This window comes from Ceratotherium simum, chromosome 30, assembly GCF_057802395.1.
Source record: "Ceratotherium simum simum isolate JZ-2026a chromosome 30, ASM5780239v1, whole genome shotgun sequence".
Taxonomy (NCBI): domain Eukaryota; kingdom Metazoa; phylum Chordata; class Mammalia; order Perissodactyla; family Rhinocerotidae; genus Ceratotherium; species Ceratotherium simum.
In genome coordinates this window covers 5,900,181-5,917,096 of record NC_141929.1, presented here as the reverse complement: position 1 = coordinate 5,917,096, position 16,916 = coordinate 5,900,181, and the positions used below count along the sequence as shown (strand labels likewise).

Sequence of the window (16,916 nt, the reverse complement as noted above, 5' to 3'; positions counted from 1 at the left end):
GGCGAGCAGGGCAGCAACCAGGCCAGCACAGGAAGGAGACAGGAGCAGGAGAGCCTGTCCTGAAGGCAAGTAACACGCGTAGATGTAGACCTCGAAGGCCAGGCCAGGAACCCTCCCAGCGGGCAGGGATAGGAGAGACCTCCAGTCCAAGTTTCTTCTTTTGGGGAGGAGGTATCCAGGTCCCCAAAGAGACAGGTGAACCCCAGGCCCACAGCCAGCGTGGGGACTAAGCCCCAGCTCAGTGCTCCGGGGTCTAGAATGCCATTCCACAACCACATCTCCTACAGTGCTAGGAGGTCCTTACAATGGAGAAACTTGGCCTAGTTTACAAAAAAAAATTCTCAAGTTTAATCATTTGTCAACACTAAAACTGGGAAATTTCACATACTCCAGATTTCAGGTCTCTCTAGAAAAATCAAAAGATGTGCTGTGTCTGAGACAGGGCCTGGGTGTTCCAGGGAGTCCCTTCTGCAACATGCTGTCTTATGCTGGGGCCATGTCCTCACACCCAGGACCTGTCTGGGCCTGTGGGACGAGGATGGGCCGTGACCGAGGTTTTCATGGTGCTGAGGAGTAGATGGGCTGTCCACGCCTATGCAGGGCAGGCAGGCGGACCAGACGGCTCTGAAGTAAACAGTGCACAAGCCCCTCGTTCTGATATGTCGAAGCTACACTCAGATCCACGGCCCACATCTGAGGACGACACACTACCACGTGCCTAAATGCCTACACTCTCAGGGCTGCTGGGGACAGGGAGACCTTGCAGGGCCCTCAGCAACACCTTCAAACCCTCGAAGCAATAGCAGCCACGGAGCACAGTTAAAAACTGCAAGGTCACCAATGTGACCTGCCAAGGATGACCTGTCACAGGGAGAGCAGGGCCTCAGCGACTCCCTCCTCGTCCCTTGGCCTGGACCTTTTTCTTCCCAGCACCTCATCAGCACCCCGATCCCACACGGCCTCCGCCCTTTCCGGTCAGTTCGTCCTCACCTGTGATGTGAAGGCGGATGTTTAGCCAGTTGGCATACAGAAAACAGACTGGACAGGCAGAGATGAAAAATTAACGGCTGTCTTGGTTTAGGCAATGGTTTCTTAGAAATGGTACCTAGTAGATAAAATGGGCTTCACCAAAATTAAAAACTTTTATGCTTCAAAGGATACCATCAGGAAAGTGAAGAGACAACCAACAGAATGAGAGAAAACATTTGCAAGTCATACATCTGATAAGGGACTAGTATCTAGAATATATAAAGAGCTCTTAAACGCAATAATAAAAAGACAACCCAATTAAAAAATGAGCAAAGGATCTGAACAGACATTTCTCCAAAGAAGATACGCAAATGGCCAATAAACCCAATAAACACATGAAAAGATGCTCAACTTCAGGGAAATGCAAATCAAATGAGATTGCATTGATTGTATCACAATGAGATACCACTTCACATCCACTAGGATGGCTATAATTAAAAAGACAGATAGTAAGCATTGGTGAGGATGTGGAGAAATCGAAATCCTCCTATACTGCTGGTGGAATGTAACAGGGTGTAGCCACTTTGGGAAAAAAAGAGTTTGTCAGGTCCTCAAACAGTTAAACACAGAGCTATATGATTTTACTCCTAGGCATACGCCCAACAGAAATGAGAACTTACATCCACACAGAAACTTGTACACATACACTCGGAGCAGCACTACTCATAACAGCCGCAAAGTGGCAACAACCGTCATCAACTGAGGGAGGGCTAAACAATGGAACGGTATGTGGGCCATAAAATGGAGTGAGGCACGGCCATGCCACTCCGTGAAGGAGTCTTGAAAACACGCCAGCGAGAGAAGCCAGTCACCAAGGCCAGGCACTGTACGTTCCCATTTACATGAAATGTTCAGAACAGGCCCATCCATAGAGACAGCAAATCAGTGGTTGCCCTGGGCCGTGGAGAAGGGATCAGAGGTTGATCCGCTAATGGGTAAGGGGTTTCTTTAGGTTTTAGGGTGATGAAAATGTTCTGGAATTTTAGGAGTGATGGTTGCACAACTGTGTGAATATACTAAAAACCACTAAATAGTACACTTAAAAAAGGAAAATTTACAGTATATGGATTATATCTCAAAAAAAAAAAAAATTAACATGCTGATTCAGAACCCATTCCAGGTTGTCATCAAAGAGAAATGGGTCAGGTGGAAAAAGAGCGTTACACAATTCTTTTTAGCTTCATACAGGTAATGCATATTTATTGAAAATTTTCTTCACCAACAATGGTGAAATCAAGACCCCAAATTACAAAACATGATGGCAGTTGATACTTATAAAAATAAAGCAAAGGTCTATGTTTCACAGATTTGTGCAAGTTTCCTTCAAATCTCAAGTCTGTCCTTTCATCAAAAAGGAAATCACGGAATCTGTGTTATTCCTCATGATGTAATAGTAAAAAATTGCATTCCATTGACAAAAAAAATAGCTTTGCTTCCAAATAGCATAAGTCTTTAAAGTGACTTTTTCCCAACAATAAATATAGAAAATAGCCTTTAACGAGCATATTTTAGCTTGGTCAGAGTTGTTTCACTGTTTAAAAGTACAGACTCCTTCTCGGGCCAGGAGACTCCAGGCAGCCTCCTGAAGTTCTCCAAGTCTTTGGTGCGAGCAGCGGCCAGAAGAAGTGGTACTCTGGGCAGCTCCGCTGAGGCCCTCCTGCAGCCCCCGGACACGAGACACATCAAGACGTACCGGGAGCCTCCGAGCATCACGGGGGGAGGCCCATTCAGAACGGACTCTAAGACACCCCTAGCTGAAGACTCGATCCCTTTTAAGCAGGCGGCCCGCCTGGAAACTTCCCAGCTCCGCCTGCCCACGCAGGCCGCCCACGCAGGCTCTCTCTGGCTCTCCCGGTCAGCGGTCTGATGTCACACTGAAGGGGTCTTTGGTGGGTGAACCTGCTGCATGAGCTGTGGGCGCTTCACCCTGGGCTTCCTCCGCTTCGGCCTGCTTTTGGCCTTGTTGATCTGTACCACAAAGAAGGCCAGGACCACCATGGCTCCCAGGAAGGCGAAGACGGGAATGGTCTGGCCCACCTCCTGGTTGTAGCGGCCAGGCATGATCCCTGCAAGAGGATAGCGGGGGACCGGTCAGTACGCCACAGCCTCTTCCCCTAGGAGAGGCGGGCTCATCGGACACGAAATGCTGACTAATTTCATTAGCTAAGCTTGTGGGGCAAATGATTTTTAAACCTTAGCGACAGTGACCCAGGCCATTAGGAGAGAATGACCGAGAGACCTGCGGCTGGTTGCGTGCTCAGGTTACCAGCTTCCGGGGTGGGTGGGAGGTGCAGAGGGGTCTTTGTTCCTCCTGCCCCCTGTGTTCATCTCAGAGAGAGACCAGAACAGGCCTTTCATCTGTCACAGACAACCTACAATAGGGGGGTCCAGAGCTGCTTTTTGTTTCCCTAAATACAACGGAAGATGGATAAATCTGGATGCTGGGGGGGCAGGAGAGGGTGCTGGTGTTGTACTAGGTGAGTGGGAGAAGAGGGAGGAGGCTGGGCAGGGAGGTAAGGACAGCCGGCTGTGCCCTGCCCTCCTGGGAAAGCCTTCCAGAGAGGACATGTGGTCGGAAACTGAGAGTGGCCACTGGAGGACCCTTGGTTTACAATGTCAGTATGACTTGGAGCAATGCTGGGGTTCCAGAACTAACCATCATCAATGCACCCCACAACCTGCAGGCAAGGCCCTGAGCAGCCTGGCATCACCACACAAAGCTCCCAGGGTTGGATCACATGGGCCATGAAACCCCTTCCCGATCCCGAGCTTCGGCTCAATTCCTGCAACCAGAAGAAATTCCCCTGGGGAGCTGTAAACTCTTGGAAGAGCAGAGGGATTTCCAGAGTGAAAAAGCTGCCCACACTCTGCTGGGATGACTTGGTACCTATCATCCCAGGTAAGGGAGAACCCGTCCCCAACGGTCTAGTCAGGCTAAAAGCCATTACCTGTGGAGGGGACATCTTAAGTCACCTGGGGTGAGGGGACAAAATCAGATCACCTAAGGGGCACACACCCGCATTTAATGGAGAATCCCAGCCCAGTAAAATCCCTTCCCAGTGAGCCCAGGCAGAGAATCTGGGCTGAGGGTTTAGGGACCAGGGTGGCTACAGCCACTGGCTGGGACCAAAATCAGCAGATGACAGGCACCCCTTGGGGTGCATAATACACGTTTGTTTGCAGAACTTCAACAACAGTGCAAAAGCTACTGTCTTAGAAAAATTTTAAGTGTAATACCTGGACATCATAAAAGAAATTCAAATTTGAAAGTACAGGCAGAATTTTCTGAGAGACAATGGTGTGTTAATCTTTTAGGCCTGCTTTTGGCCTTGTTGCTTCATACCATGATGGCTGCCAGAAAGGCCAAAACAGGAATTGTCTGGCCCACCTCCTGGGGGAGGGAAGGAGACCTTGAACAAACTACAGTATGATTTAGCACAATACAGCACCTAAGAACTGACCTCCAGGAATGTCCCAGGCACCACTCTCTCCGGGAGACAAGGGTCTCACTTGAGGGCGATTCGATCGAAAGTTGGGTAATACCACTTTGTCCAGGTCAATGGAGAGTAACTTCTGATGTTTCCAAAGATTACTTCAGGAAAATGAATTAAAACAAGATAAAATAAGCAACTGTACTAGCCTAAGCAGCCTAGCCAACACCCGAGACACAGAAGGTGATTTAAACAGAAAAGCGCAATGGCATCCCAACTGTCCTACCTAATGCAACTGTGTAACAACTCCAGCGACACCATTCAGGTCCCATACCCAAAGTCAACATCAAGTACACACGCATGCGAGTCTAACATTCTGAGTAGGGGTCAGTTCTACTGGGTTCACAACACTGTTTCCGCTGAAACTGGAAACCTTACCAAGCAGTGGGAGAGGAACCTATACATTAACCTCTGAAGGGAGCCCGCAGATGGCGGAGCCCAAGCCAGGGCTCAGCGGACACGGGCCGAGCTGGAAGGCGCAGCGAGGTCTCTGCCGCGAGGCACCGGAGCCGGCCGAGCCTGTTTTCTGAGGAATGAATGCAAACCAATGCAGCAAAGGCGGCTACATGGGTGCCAGGAGCCAGCCATCGTCTCTGTCCTCACGGACACCACCATCAGAGGGAGAACAGGCAGACAGACAAGTAACCAAGTAGTCAGGAGAAGGAAACCATGGGAAAAAGCATCTGCCTTGCCTTCTGGGCCAGGACAAAGAAAGGAAACATGTGTGCTTTGTCAAACGTACTGGACTCACTATGGCAGCACTGTTACTATTAATTCTGAAACTTGAAGAACTTGTTCAGGGCAACACAACTTATACCTGAAGAACAGAGGCTGATCTGCTGCCAATTGCATCAGACAGCTTGGGAGGACACCCAGATCAGCATAAAGAACGCAAATGGAAGATGTGAAGACTATTCTGGCTAAAGTGAGGGAAAGGAATAAAATACGTTTACGAATCATGAGTTCCTCATTTTTCCGCTTTTTAGTCATTTGGAAATGGTTGGCCTGTCTCTTCCTTTGGCCAACTGAAAGCAAAGATGTTCAGTTCTATCAGCAATCAGGGGGAAGGTCGGGGGGAAGGTCAGCGGGAAGCCAGACGACGCCAGGTCTGTGAAGAGGCTTTCTGTGCAGGAAAGAGATAAACTACTACTATCTCCTTCCAGCTGGGCGACTGCTTGGAAAATGCCATGACTATTACAACTTGTTCTACTTTACATGATTTAACTTTACATTTCAGGTTTAATCAGTCTGAAAATTAAACTGACAACGTTAAGTTATGGAATCAATGACATTTAAGCTTTATGACCCTGTAGCTGAATATAAACGGGGCTATATTTTAATTCTAATAGGTGACATCCTGTTCTGGAATTTAATTATCTGGCAATGGCGCTTTCTAGTTACACAATTGTGGTAACAGTGTACTACATTATCATTTGGGAATTTCACAACATTCTGAGGGAGGGACAGAGGGTTAACCTTGCCCAGGGGCTCCTCTTGGGTGTGGCACTCCTGAAACTGCTCTAAGTAAGAACACCTGACGCCCAACAGAGGAACCGGGCAAATGACTCTTTCTCTCAGAGATGGACCAGAAACTTGCACTCAGCACTGGGCGGACGACACCCTAGGCCTTTCAAGGGCTGTCTGTAGCTGCCTGATATTGTCTCAAATCCCTTTACAGATTTAGAATCTAGACCTAGATCTAGGTCTCTGAGGACTGAGAATAATTTTCAACAAGATGTGAAACGTGAGATAAAGGTGAAGGCTGGTGGAGGAATTAAGAAGGAATCCCTGAGTAATGGTGAAAATCAAATCCAAGGAGCTGCAACGTTATCGGCTTCCTTCACCGGCCAGGCCAGTAACTGATGGGTTATTTGATGAGGACATGCAGAGACCAAGGACATTATCTGTTTCTCAGAGTCCTGAATGGCACCAAGGAGAATAAGTGGGTTTTCGGAACTTGAGCCCACACCAACTGCCCACTGAGTATGAACTGCTGACCACAGCTGGAATTAAAGTCTGGTCTGAATACTAGGATAATGGCAAGTTATAAATAAATGGGATGTAAAAATGGAATCTTATCAGAAATTTTTAAATGATGGGATGTTAACTGGAATGGAAAAGTACTCAGTAATTAAAGTTCCAGGAAGAAAATTGCTGATGAGGAGACAATGTGATGATTCTACAACTCTACTGTTTTCTACTGAGCCTGTTCTACAGGAGACATATGATCAGTGAGCAGTGCACTTGTGCTTCTGTGCATGACGAGAGGAAAGCAGAGGAGGCTGCAAGGCTCTCCTGCAGACGTCCTCCTCCTCGTGGCTCACAGCGTAGACCGTGGCCCTCTGTCCCCTGCCACACCTCCCTCCTCCCCCCAGCCAATCAACACCTGTACATACTGAGAGCCAAGCCAAGTGGGCAGCCTGGTGGGGAAGAGAAGGCAGGAGCCTCCCTGGGGAGCATGGGGGAGCCCCCGGCTGCCGGTGTGCGTGAGGCACACTGCCTGAGTGAAGACAGTGTCTCATAGCAGCCCTGCTCAGAGCAGAGGGAGTGGGAGGACTGCTCCCAAAACTGCCCTCAGGACACTGGCCTCTGCTTCACTGTGCCAGGACCCCGCATCAGGAAAAGCCCCCATTCTCCTTGTCAGAGCAGGATACTGTCCTGGGGGGCCAGGGACGCCAGAGAGAAACAGGGAGAAAGAGTGACGTGGAGAAAACCCAGAACAAGGGTCCTGAGCTGGCTGCTCTGCCTGAAGACAGAAACAGCAGTGATAACTCAAGTGTCAGCTTCTGAAAGGAAACGAGGCAAATTAACAGGTCGAGTCAGACAGATGGAGAAGCAGGCAGATCAACAGTGTCTGGGCACCATGACAGAAGTGCCACGACTGTAACCCTGTCATGGAATGAGGTGGTTTTCCCAGGGACAGCACTGAGCACGGGTGAGGGCACACATGCACACCGTGGGCCAGGCTATGACCGAGAAGCCAGCTTGACTCCGAGCAGCCTCAGCCCCTTGGGCACGACAGAGGACAGCGCCTGTCTGTATTTCAGAATCGACACCACGAACAGGGAACGCCCAACTCCCGCAGCCCGAACCAAAGGAGTCAGAAATCCTGTCCGACTGACATCACCATCTGGCCACAGCTTTTTAAGACAGAATCAAACAACCCTAACAAAATGCTAATTACCCAAAGCACTTCTTCATGTAGGATACCACCAGAGAGCATAATTCTAAAGGTTAATACGGGGGCTCACTAATTTAAATAAGCGTCACAAAATGACAAGCTAGAAGATTTGATTATTCGCTAATGATGTCAGTAAAATTCCATCCTCTCTTATTAAAAAAGAATGACTCATAAACCCTGCAGAAAGAGTGGAAAAGCACAGGAAGACACTAACCTGGGAGCCGTCTCATTTAAGGGCTGTGGCTTGGCCCATGACAGGTGTGGACAGGCGGGCAGAGCCCGAGGCGCCGGGCCTCCCAGATGGGCCTCGAGGACCTTGGAGTACCGGTGCAGGTGGCTCCCTGGCGGCATCAGCACCAACAACAGGCAACCACCGTTGTGAGGGAGACACGAGGGGAAAAATGAGACCGTGTTAGTTTGTCTGCTTTCCTGCCGACAGGCCCACTCTGCGCGCTCCTAACCTGTCTTCCAGGTGCTTCAGGAGCGGGACCTGAGTGGTGCCTCCCTCGTGACACGTGCTCACTGCCGAAGGTGAGTGAACAGATCAGGGCAGCCGTTCCCTTGAAAGCAGCCACGCTGCGTGGCAGTGACCGGGCAACCTTTACTAACCATAAATACGTGCACGAGGTTATACCTGAGGACTCTAACCTGTAGATACGCTTCATGGAAAGATCTCTCTTTAGTATTTAACTCTCAGGCAAAAAAAAAAAATCTGCATTTTCAAACCTCAAAATTTCTTTTACTTCTTAGATCTGCACTGTCCAATACTGTAGCCACTAGCCACATGTGGCTATTGAGCAAATGAACTGGGGTGTCACATTTAAATAATAATATTTTGGTGTAATGGGCTAAAATAAGTATTTTATTAAAATGAATTTGCCTGTTTCTTTTTACTTCTTTAATGTGACTACTGGACAGTTTAGAATTACACCGTGGCTCACACTACATGGCTGTGGATGGTGCTGAGGACCACAACGTTCGGGCCTGAGGGCCTGCAGACCAGCCCCGCCCGCACAAAGCAGACAAGGCCACAGTCACCACGGAACCTTCTCTTCAGACTCCACTGCGTAACCACTCGGTGACCCTGAGTAGTTTCTTAACTTTCCTCAGCTCCTGTTTCTCTATCTGTGAACTGGAAAGACTACTACCTATTTTCACAGGGTTCTGAGAGGACTTAGGGAGATAATCTGTGTAAAGCACCTCCCGCCCGGTGCCTGGTACCTAGTGAGTGCTCAAAAATGCTGGCTGTCCCTCCCACAGACCCCGGGAGCCAGTGTCTCCGTCCATGAGAGTGGGACAGCAAACGTTAACTCAGGCGCTGTGAGGAATAGGGCGAGAGCAGGGGAAGCAGCTGGCACATGAGGCCCTCAGCAAATGTCCACTCTGTGCACGGGTGAACGGCCCCCTCTGCAGGGCAGAGCCACTGGCTACTCTTCCGCCTGCAGTCACGAAGGAAAATAATCAGCGGCACGGCTAACTGGCTCCATGTTCTGGGAGGCCCGACGATTTCCTGAAGCAGCCTCGAGTCAGGCTTCCTCCAATTACCCTCTGCTGAGCACCCTCGGGCCCACTCACCTTCCATCCTCTCCGGAGTCACCGAGCCTGCTCCGCTGGGAGGGCGCTGCCGATTCCCAGAATGACTGAGGCTGGGAGGGGTCACCCCATACGATGTGTATTGAAGGAGTGCGTCCAGGAGCCAAAAGCAGTCTGTGGGTGCAACAAGCAGGCTGTTTAAGGAATTCAATTTTTTTAAAGGAATCTCTACAGGAAAATAAAAGCCCCCAAAATGTGGGGAGAAATGGGAGGTGAGATGATTAGGTCAAAGTAAACCCCTGCTCTTGAGAAACGTGCACTCTCCGTCGTCAGTGCCAGCCCACTGAGAGCAGCATAAAAGACATAACCTGACCATGGGCTTCACACTCAGCCCCAGGGCTCAGGCAGGCCAGCACCACTGTGCACTGGGCTGGACAAGCTACCCGAGCACTACTCAGCTCTGGGCCCCTCAGGACGGGGACAGAATGGAGTTCATTCAGGAAGGCGAGAGCACGTGACACCCACTGAGAGAAGAACCGTCCAGAAGGCGAAGTCCAGGCAAGGGGAGAGCAGAATGGGGCACCAAAACTTCTGTCAATGCCCAAAGGCTGTCCTGGGGGAAGGATCTAGATTTCCCCTGTGAGGGCAGAGCCAGGACCACGGTGTGCACTCCATGGGGAACTGGGTTCAATGTCAACACAAGGGCATAGTCTGGCAACTTGGGCTGCCCTCTGAGTGAGAGGGCCCCAACAACCCTCTCGTGTAAAAGCAGAAAATGATCTGTTATTTGGGGGCCACCACAGGGGGGGTCTAGGTGCTGGACTCCTCTCTCTCAGGAGCCCGAGATGCTGAAGTCTTTAAACCTGGGGGCGCTGCTTCCATCCTGCTTCTCCCCGTGTCTGCCACTCCAAGTCCCATCACACCAGCCTGGACCCAGTGAGACTCACGAGACAGACACCAGGAGGCACTTCTCTCAGTAAAGAGCACTTCTGGTCAAGTGCTTAAGGCCCCCAAAAGGCCCTCCACGCTGCCACCTGAAAGTCCAAGGACCAGGACAGTCCTCTCAGGCATTTAAAATGTTAATAAAGACTCTTACCAGGAGATCCCAGGTCTTAAAAGAAAATCTCTGTGGAAATAAAACATTAATCTTCTTTCAACTCTAACTTTAACCTTCACTTTTGATTTTTAAAAAGACCAATCACAGTCTAAGGATTTACATAAAATGCTAGGAATTTAGCCAACTTTAACTGCAAATCAGAGAGAGCTGCACCACAACTCCCAGCCATGCTCTAGTGGCCACGTTCCTTCCGGGTAAGCCTGCTCACTATTTACAAGTGTGAGGATATAACTTACCACCTCCCCATCCGCCCTCAATTCTCCAGGGAGTTAGAGGACTAGGTTTTTAGTCCTGGTGTGGTCAGCACTTTACCAGGCAAAAAGGTGGAACACTTCTGCCACTCCATTTCCTCCTTTACAAAATGAGAAAAATGAAGTCTGTGTCCAAGCTCAAAACCCCCAAATTTAAAGCATGCATCGAGAGATGCTGAAAAAGAGGACGGGTGCTAAGGACCAGCCTCCCTGTCACTGAGAAAGGCTCGCAACAGTTAAAATTCCCAAGTCTGGCAGGAGAGGCAAGTGCTGGCCCCCCAGGAAAAGAGTGGGTCTGACCTGAGAAGGGGCACCTGCAGGGCAGTTCCAGTGAGAACAGACTCCAGAGGGGGAGCCGGGGAGGGCGGGCAGAAACCAGGTAAACTGGGCAAAGGGTCTCTCCACTAAAATGCAGTGGTCTTGGCACCCGCTGGCCTCAGGACGACGAACATGGAGGGGAAGGCAATGTAGCCTGAAAACCCAGTTTTTTTGCTATTAAATGTGTCCAGACTTAGATACCTATCAAAATATTCCAACCTATCAAAGCGGCTAGAACTTCCCCAGCTGCACCTGGCTCTCAAGAGTAGGTTTCTATTCATTTACCAGCACCTCATCAGTGCCTTTTCAGGGACAAGGGGGAGTGAGGATTTGTACGTCAAAGTCACGAAGCCCACTCTGCTTTTGAGTCACCCCACCAGTTCTCACCTTTCTGTCGGTGACTGTCATCCAAGCAATTGGAATCTCCGTACAGCACAATCCGGCCTCCGCCCTCAGCTGGAATCTGATAAAGTCCCAAAATGGGCACGTTTTCAACAACTGCTGTTTCCTGCTTTAAAACCTCCAATCCTGAAATAACACAACAAAAACAGCCATGCGAATTTTTGTAAAGAATTAATTATTTTCTACTTGCCACTTAACTTGACATTTAGTCCATGTGACAAATAAAAAATAACAGCAAAATCTAATATTCAATCACAATAGTGCAAACTTTTAGGATCGGAAAACAGTATTTTACGTGCCATTCATTTGGGTTTTAGCAAATTTCACTTACATGTATATTTTTATATATATGTATAAGTATTATACATATATATACATATATATTCCATATCCAATCTCTTTCGTTTTTACCAGAAATGGTGGTACATAGTAATTACAATCCTAAAGATGTCGCTTCTCCCTTTTTATCCTAAAAACACAAATTTTTGTTCCTTCTTATTATGCCGGAAGGCTTACATCTTCCGACTGTATACACAAGGGGCAGCCATCCAGGAGTCTCTTGCTGAACACACAGGTACCTCTATGGATATAGTTATATATACTAATACCCAAGTTTCATGTTTTCTTATTAAAAGCTAGGACAAAACTAATTTTTAAAACATGTCCACATATTTTAAATCTAGATTTAGGTATTTGTTACATTAATCTCACAAATACAAATGTTCCCACAGCAGAGCCTTCTTACCTCTGCCCAATTTACAAAGTTTAATGAATCAAGAAGTCAAAAATGCATGAAGGCCACAGACAGCCACTGCCAGACATCATCACATAATTGAGAGTCTCTACCCGTGAAGCAAGGGCTTTCCTCGGCACCAGGAGATGACGCACATCTCCATCAGAAGCCAGGATTTACCGTGCTGACATCTAAAATGTCTGTCGCTATAAAAATGCAGCATTTCCTGCTCCCTGTGTATAATCCCACTAGGAACAGAGTGGAAGAGAAAACAAGGTTTCCTTTGTTGGGAGGGAGAGAGAGAGCAATAAAACCTAGGACACGGCGAAAGTGCATGCGGTACTGCTGTTTGGCCTCGTGGTCTGACGGAGTTTTGTTTCCGACAATAGGGTCATTTCTGATCCAGCATAACCCAGATTTTCAAATTCCTATTTTGTACCCAAAAGATATTCAACTTACAGCCTGTTTGAAAATAAAAATCCCCTTAAAAAGGATTTCCAGGTAATTTTTATTTTCAGACTAGCAGAACACCAAAATCAAGTATGCACCCTTAAATCTACTTTGACTCCTCTCCTCCTCAGAACGAAGAGCCAGCAGACGGCAAGAAGCCCACGAGACCACTGCTTTCACCCACTGTGTACACCGGGCCAGAAATGACACCGCCCTGAAAGACACTGATTCCAGAGAGAATCATGAACGCGCAGGAAATTGTGCCGAGTGAGTGGGAAGAGAGGATCATTTATGTGCTTAAAGTTAAAATATAACCTTATGAACACAGATCTATTTATTGACTGACCTTATCTTGATGAAGGGAAAAAAAGACTCTCCCAGGTAATACAAAAATAAATTCTACCTCCCAGCTGCAAACAGATGAGGGAGAAATCCTGCTTTCTTGTCATTTAATGGAAACTGTCCCTAACTTCCAATTACAGAAAATGGCAGACTTTATAATGGAGGGGGCCTTCCATTCTGAAATACAAAATATCAACTTGCATGAGCCATCCCGTACATTTCCATAAGCCTGTCATGCTGGGCGTAGAATCAGTCTCACAACTCTGAGCACAGGTGACAGAGACAAGGTGCACAGTGCAAGTTCTGGAGTGCCAGGCCACAGGAAGCCTGTCCTCTGCCGGGGCAGGACTTTGGGAAGGGCTGAGGCAGCCCAGGTGGTTCCCCAGGTTTGCTCAGCCCACTCAGCACAGGGTCACAGATACTACTGTGGGGGAACTGGCACCACCTGCCTTCTTGAGTGACACCTGTCTGTAGTTACAGCAGCAAAACTGGAAGCGGTCTTTCTTCCCTTCAAATTCTTAATGGAATTTTAAAAGATGAGTCTGTAATTAATAGTCTTTACTTTTCCTTAGTTAAGAACTTGAAAACCTGGTCAGCATTTGAACGATAGGACATCACTGCTTCAGAAACACAGTGTTTTACTGGCGTCCATATCTCAAGTTAGGACTTCTACTGTTTCAGTTTATGCCCCTGGACCCCCTCAGAAGGGGGTGAAAGAGAAAAGATCAGGGCCCAGCAGTACAGACACCAGTCCCTGAAAAGGCACTGACAGAAGCAGTCACAGAAGCAGAACAATTCACAAATAGTAACAAAAATTTCAAGCAACTTTGAAGGTAGTTAAAAAAAAATCTACAAATATTCACCAGCCCCTCTCCTGTAGGAAATTCAACTTATTTTGCAGAAGTCAATATTATACATATTTAAATTATTAGCAAGAGGCTGTCTTATCTATCACTGCACCCACCCAGAGCCACTAACCAGAAGTCTTGCCTAAAAGTAGGTATCAGACAAATAATATTGCCATAATTTTTTTTTTTTTGTGAGGAAGATCGGCCCTGAGCTAACATCTGCCAATCCTCCTCTTTTTTGCTGAGGAAGACTGGCCCTGGGCTAACATCCATGCCCATCTTCCTCTACTTTATATGGGACGCCGCCACAGCATGGCCTGACAAGCGGTGTGCCGGTGTGCGCCCAGGATCTGAACTGGTCAATCCCAGGCCGCCACAGCAGAGCGCGCACACCCAACCACTTGCGCCACCGGGCCGGCCCCACCATAAATTTTTTAAAAAACCAAACTGCTAATGGGTATGTGGATTTCTTTTTGGGGTGATGAAAATGTTCTGGAAGTAGACAGTGGTGGTGATTTGCACAACTTTGTGAACACACTAAAAATCACTGAATTGTACACTTTAAAAGGTCAATGTCACGGTATGTGAATTTTATGTAATAAAACTGTTATTTAAAAAGAAAGAAGCTGGGCCGGCCCTGTGGCTTGGTGGTTAAGTGCGCGCGCTGCAACGCTGGCGGCCCGGGTTCGGATCCCGGGTGCGCATCGAGGCACCACTTCTCCGTCCATCCTGAGGCCGAGTCCCACATACAGCAACTAGAAGGATGTGCAGCTATGACATACAACTATCTGCTGGGGCTTTGGAGGGAAAAAATAAAATAAATAAAAAAAATCTTTAAAAAAAAAAAAAAAAAAAAAGAAAGAAGAAAACCACAAAGCATATGAATAGCACTCCTTACCTTGGTCTTTAAAAGTCTGTGTTATCACAATGCCATCTTCTGGAAATTTAGCGATGCTGCACCCTGATGCATAATACACTGGAAAATAGTTGTTCAAAGTTACGACAACACACAAACACTCAACCCTTTATCAACTGCTACTCATTTACCTAACACGCATTCTTTAGACACGTTATAGTTTCTAAAGCTGTTTTTAATCTTAAGAGAAGAGCTGCTATTATTGCCTGGTCACACTTAAACTACAAGTAATTACCTCAAAATTCAAGCTAAAAAATGCTGTTAATACAAGGTTGCTGAATAGATTTCAGAAGTCACAGCTGTCAGAGACTTGAAACAACCTAAGTCAGGACGAGCACAAATTTGTAATAATAATGCTCAAGATGATGTTCTAGAAACTAGCTACCAAAAACTAATCTGTGGGGAAACTTCTTCAATGAGATAAGCAAAGTTATTCCATAAACAGAATTTTATAAATAATCAGACCCTGTAAGGTTATTTCCTATTTTGGGAATATGCAGGATATAAAGAACCATATAGGTGGCACTGAAATTAGGAATGCTTGCATAGAATATTTTCATTTAAAAATCTGGATAAAACTAGAGTGGTTAACACCCTGCTTTACAGATGTCCTTTTCGAAAATACTGAATAGTTCTCTCCATAGACCCTACTTATTTAAGAATCATATCATTCTCTCTCTAACTTAGACTTTAAAGACATAAGGCTGGCTCCTGTTCTCAAAATCTCTTAGAATATGTGCCCTATTAAAAAGCAAACACAAAACCTTACTGTCATGGTTTGCCAAGGTAAAATCCCCTTCATACAGGCCATCGCTGAACGCCATATTCCAGACAGACAGAAGTTCATTCAGAGCTGGGATATTAGCTCCGCCAGTGTCTGGCATCCACCACTGCCTGTGAAAGTGATAAGGAGGCACGGAGAATGAAGGGATTAAAACACCCCATTCACACTTAATCTTTTCATGACCAAACTAAATTTCACCTGCCAGAATCCAGTCCATCCACACTAAGGCTTCAGCGGGAACTGTCTGGGGTTGAGTAATACTACAACATAAAGGCTTCAGCCGAGGTGCAGAATAAATCAAAGCTAAATTTATTTCATGAAATGCACCATATATAACACAAATGCACTGCATAGAAAGCCTAGACCCCAAGAGGGTCAGTGAAGGAAAAGAGATGAGAGAGCAGCTTATAAAGTTCAAGGCACAGACTCTAAAGAAAAAATTCCAAATATTTTATAGGGGTGATACACTCATAATACACTAAGAATCTTTGATTGATAACTAATTTACTGGAAGGTTTCTTTACGTAACAGTTCCTTCGGTGTATTCACATTTGTATAGATTCAGTAATAGAGAGATGGAAGGATGGAAAAGAACTAAACAAATTTACAGCTCAAGTATCTAAGATCAACAAGGAAAGACAATGAACTCTTTAATTAACACCTGGAATCAGTGAGCACTGTACTTACTTTACAAGCACTTTTCAAGCACATCTCCGCTCTATGAAGAGAGTGCTCTCTCTAACCAAGTGTCTGAACCTGTCTCTGACAACCGAAAACACAACTAATGGGCCAGTCACTTGAAGTATTTGCTGGGTGGAATTTAATTCCAAAAAAGTCAAATGTCTTATCCAAATACCAGCTCCTCTCAGTACCTTGTGTTTTCATCGTAAAACTTGACTTTTCTCATAACAGACGTGTTGTACCAATCACTGAAGACAATGAGCGAAAGGCCGTTGTCCACGTCCCTCCTCAGTTTGGCAACCTCCTCGGGGAAGTACTCCTCTTCGCTGTCCACCATGAGCAATGTTCCTGAGGGGCAAAGCGGCAGGTGTGAGAACGCTCACCTCTGAACGATAGGACATCACTGCTTCAGAAACACAGTGTTTTACTGGCGTCCATATCTCAAGTTAGGACTTCTACTGTTTCAGTTTATGCCCCTGGACCCCCTCAGAAGGGGGTGAAAGAGAAAAGATCAGGGCCCAGCAGTACAGACACCAGCTAGCTGTGGCCCTCTGACTCATTTGTGACACCCAGTATAATGACATTTCACTTACTTGAGAAGAAGCAAAATTCAATGCCAGAGTTTTTTTAATTAAAAAAATAAGTAAAAACGTACAATTGTCTGTCCCAAGTTTAATAGTTTGGCACTTTAGCTGAAGGTTACACCCATCACCACCAAACAGAACACACGCCACTCCCTTGGGAGCCTCGTCCGGGCCTCCACAAGGACCAGGAGACCCTGCACATGCTCCCTTGCTGGTCTCTCATTAAACTGTAATTCACCTCTCAAACTTTTCACAA

General features: G+C 46.9%; 1 protein-coding gene across 2 annotated transcripts in view; it reads right to left on the bottom strand.

Moving 5' to 3' along the window:
- Positions 1–1,118: 1,118 nt before the first annotated feature.
- MBTPS1 (membrane bound transcription factor peptidase, site 1) overlaps positions 1,119–16,916 on the bottom strand; it is a 56,527-nt gene continuing 40,729 nt past the window's right edge. For both annotated transcript variants that reach the window (XM_087419872.1, XM_087419873.1), the window contains 8 exons: positions 16,268–16,424; positions 15,381–15,505; positions 14,594–14,671; positions 11,308–11,448; positions 9,277–9,408; positions 7,916–8,042; positions 4,491–4,621; positions 1,119–3,095 (listed from right to left, as the gene is read on the bottom strand). In XM_087419872.1, coding sequence (XP_087275998.1) covers positions 2,899–3,095; positions 4,491–4,621; positions 7,916–8,042; positions 9,277–9,408; positions 11,308–11,448; positions 14,594–14,671; positions 15,381–15,505; positions 16,268–16,424 — 1,088 coding nt within the window. In that variant the 3' untranslated portion in view covers positions 1,119–2,898. The remainder of the gene's footprint in view (positions 3,096–4,490; positions 4,622–7,915; positions 8,043–9,276; positions 9,409–11,307; positions 11,449–14,593; positions 14,672–15,380; positions 15,506–16,267; positions 16,425–16,916) is intronic.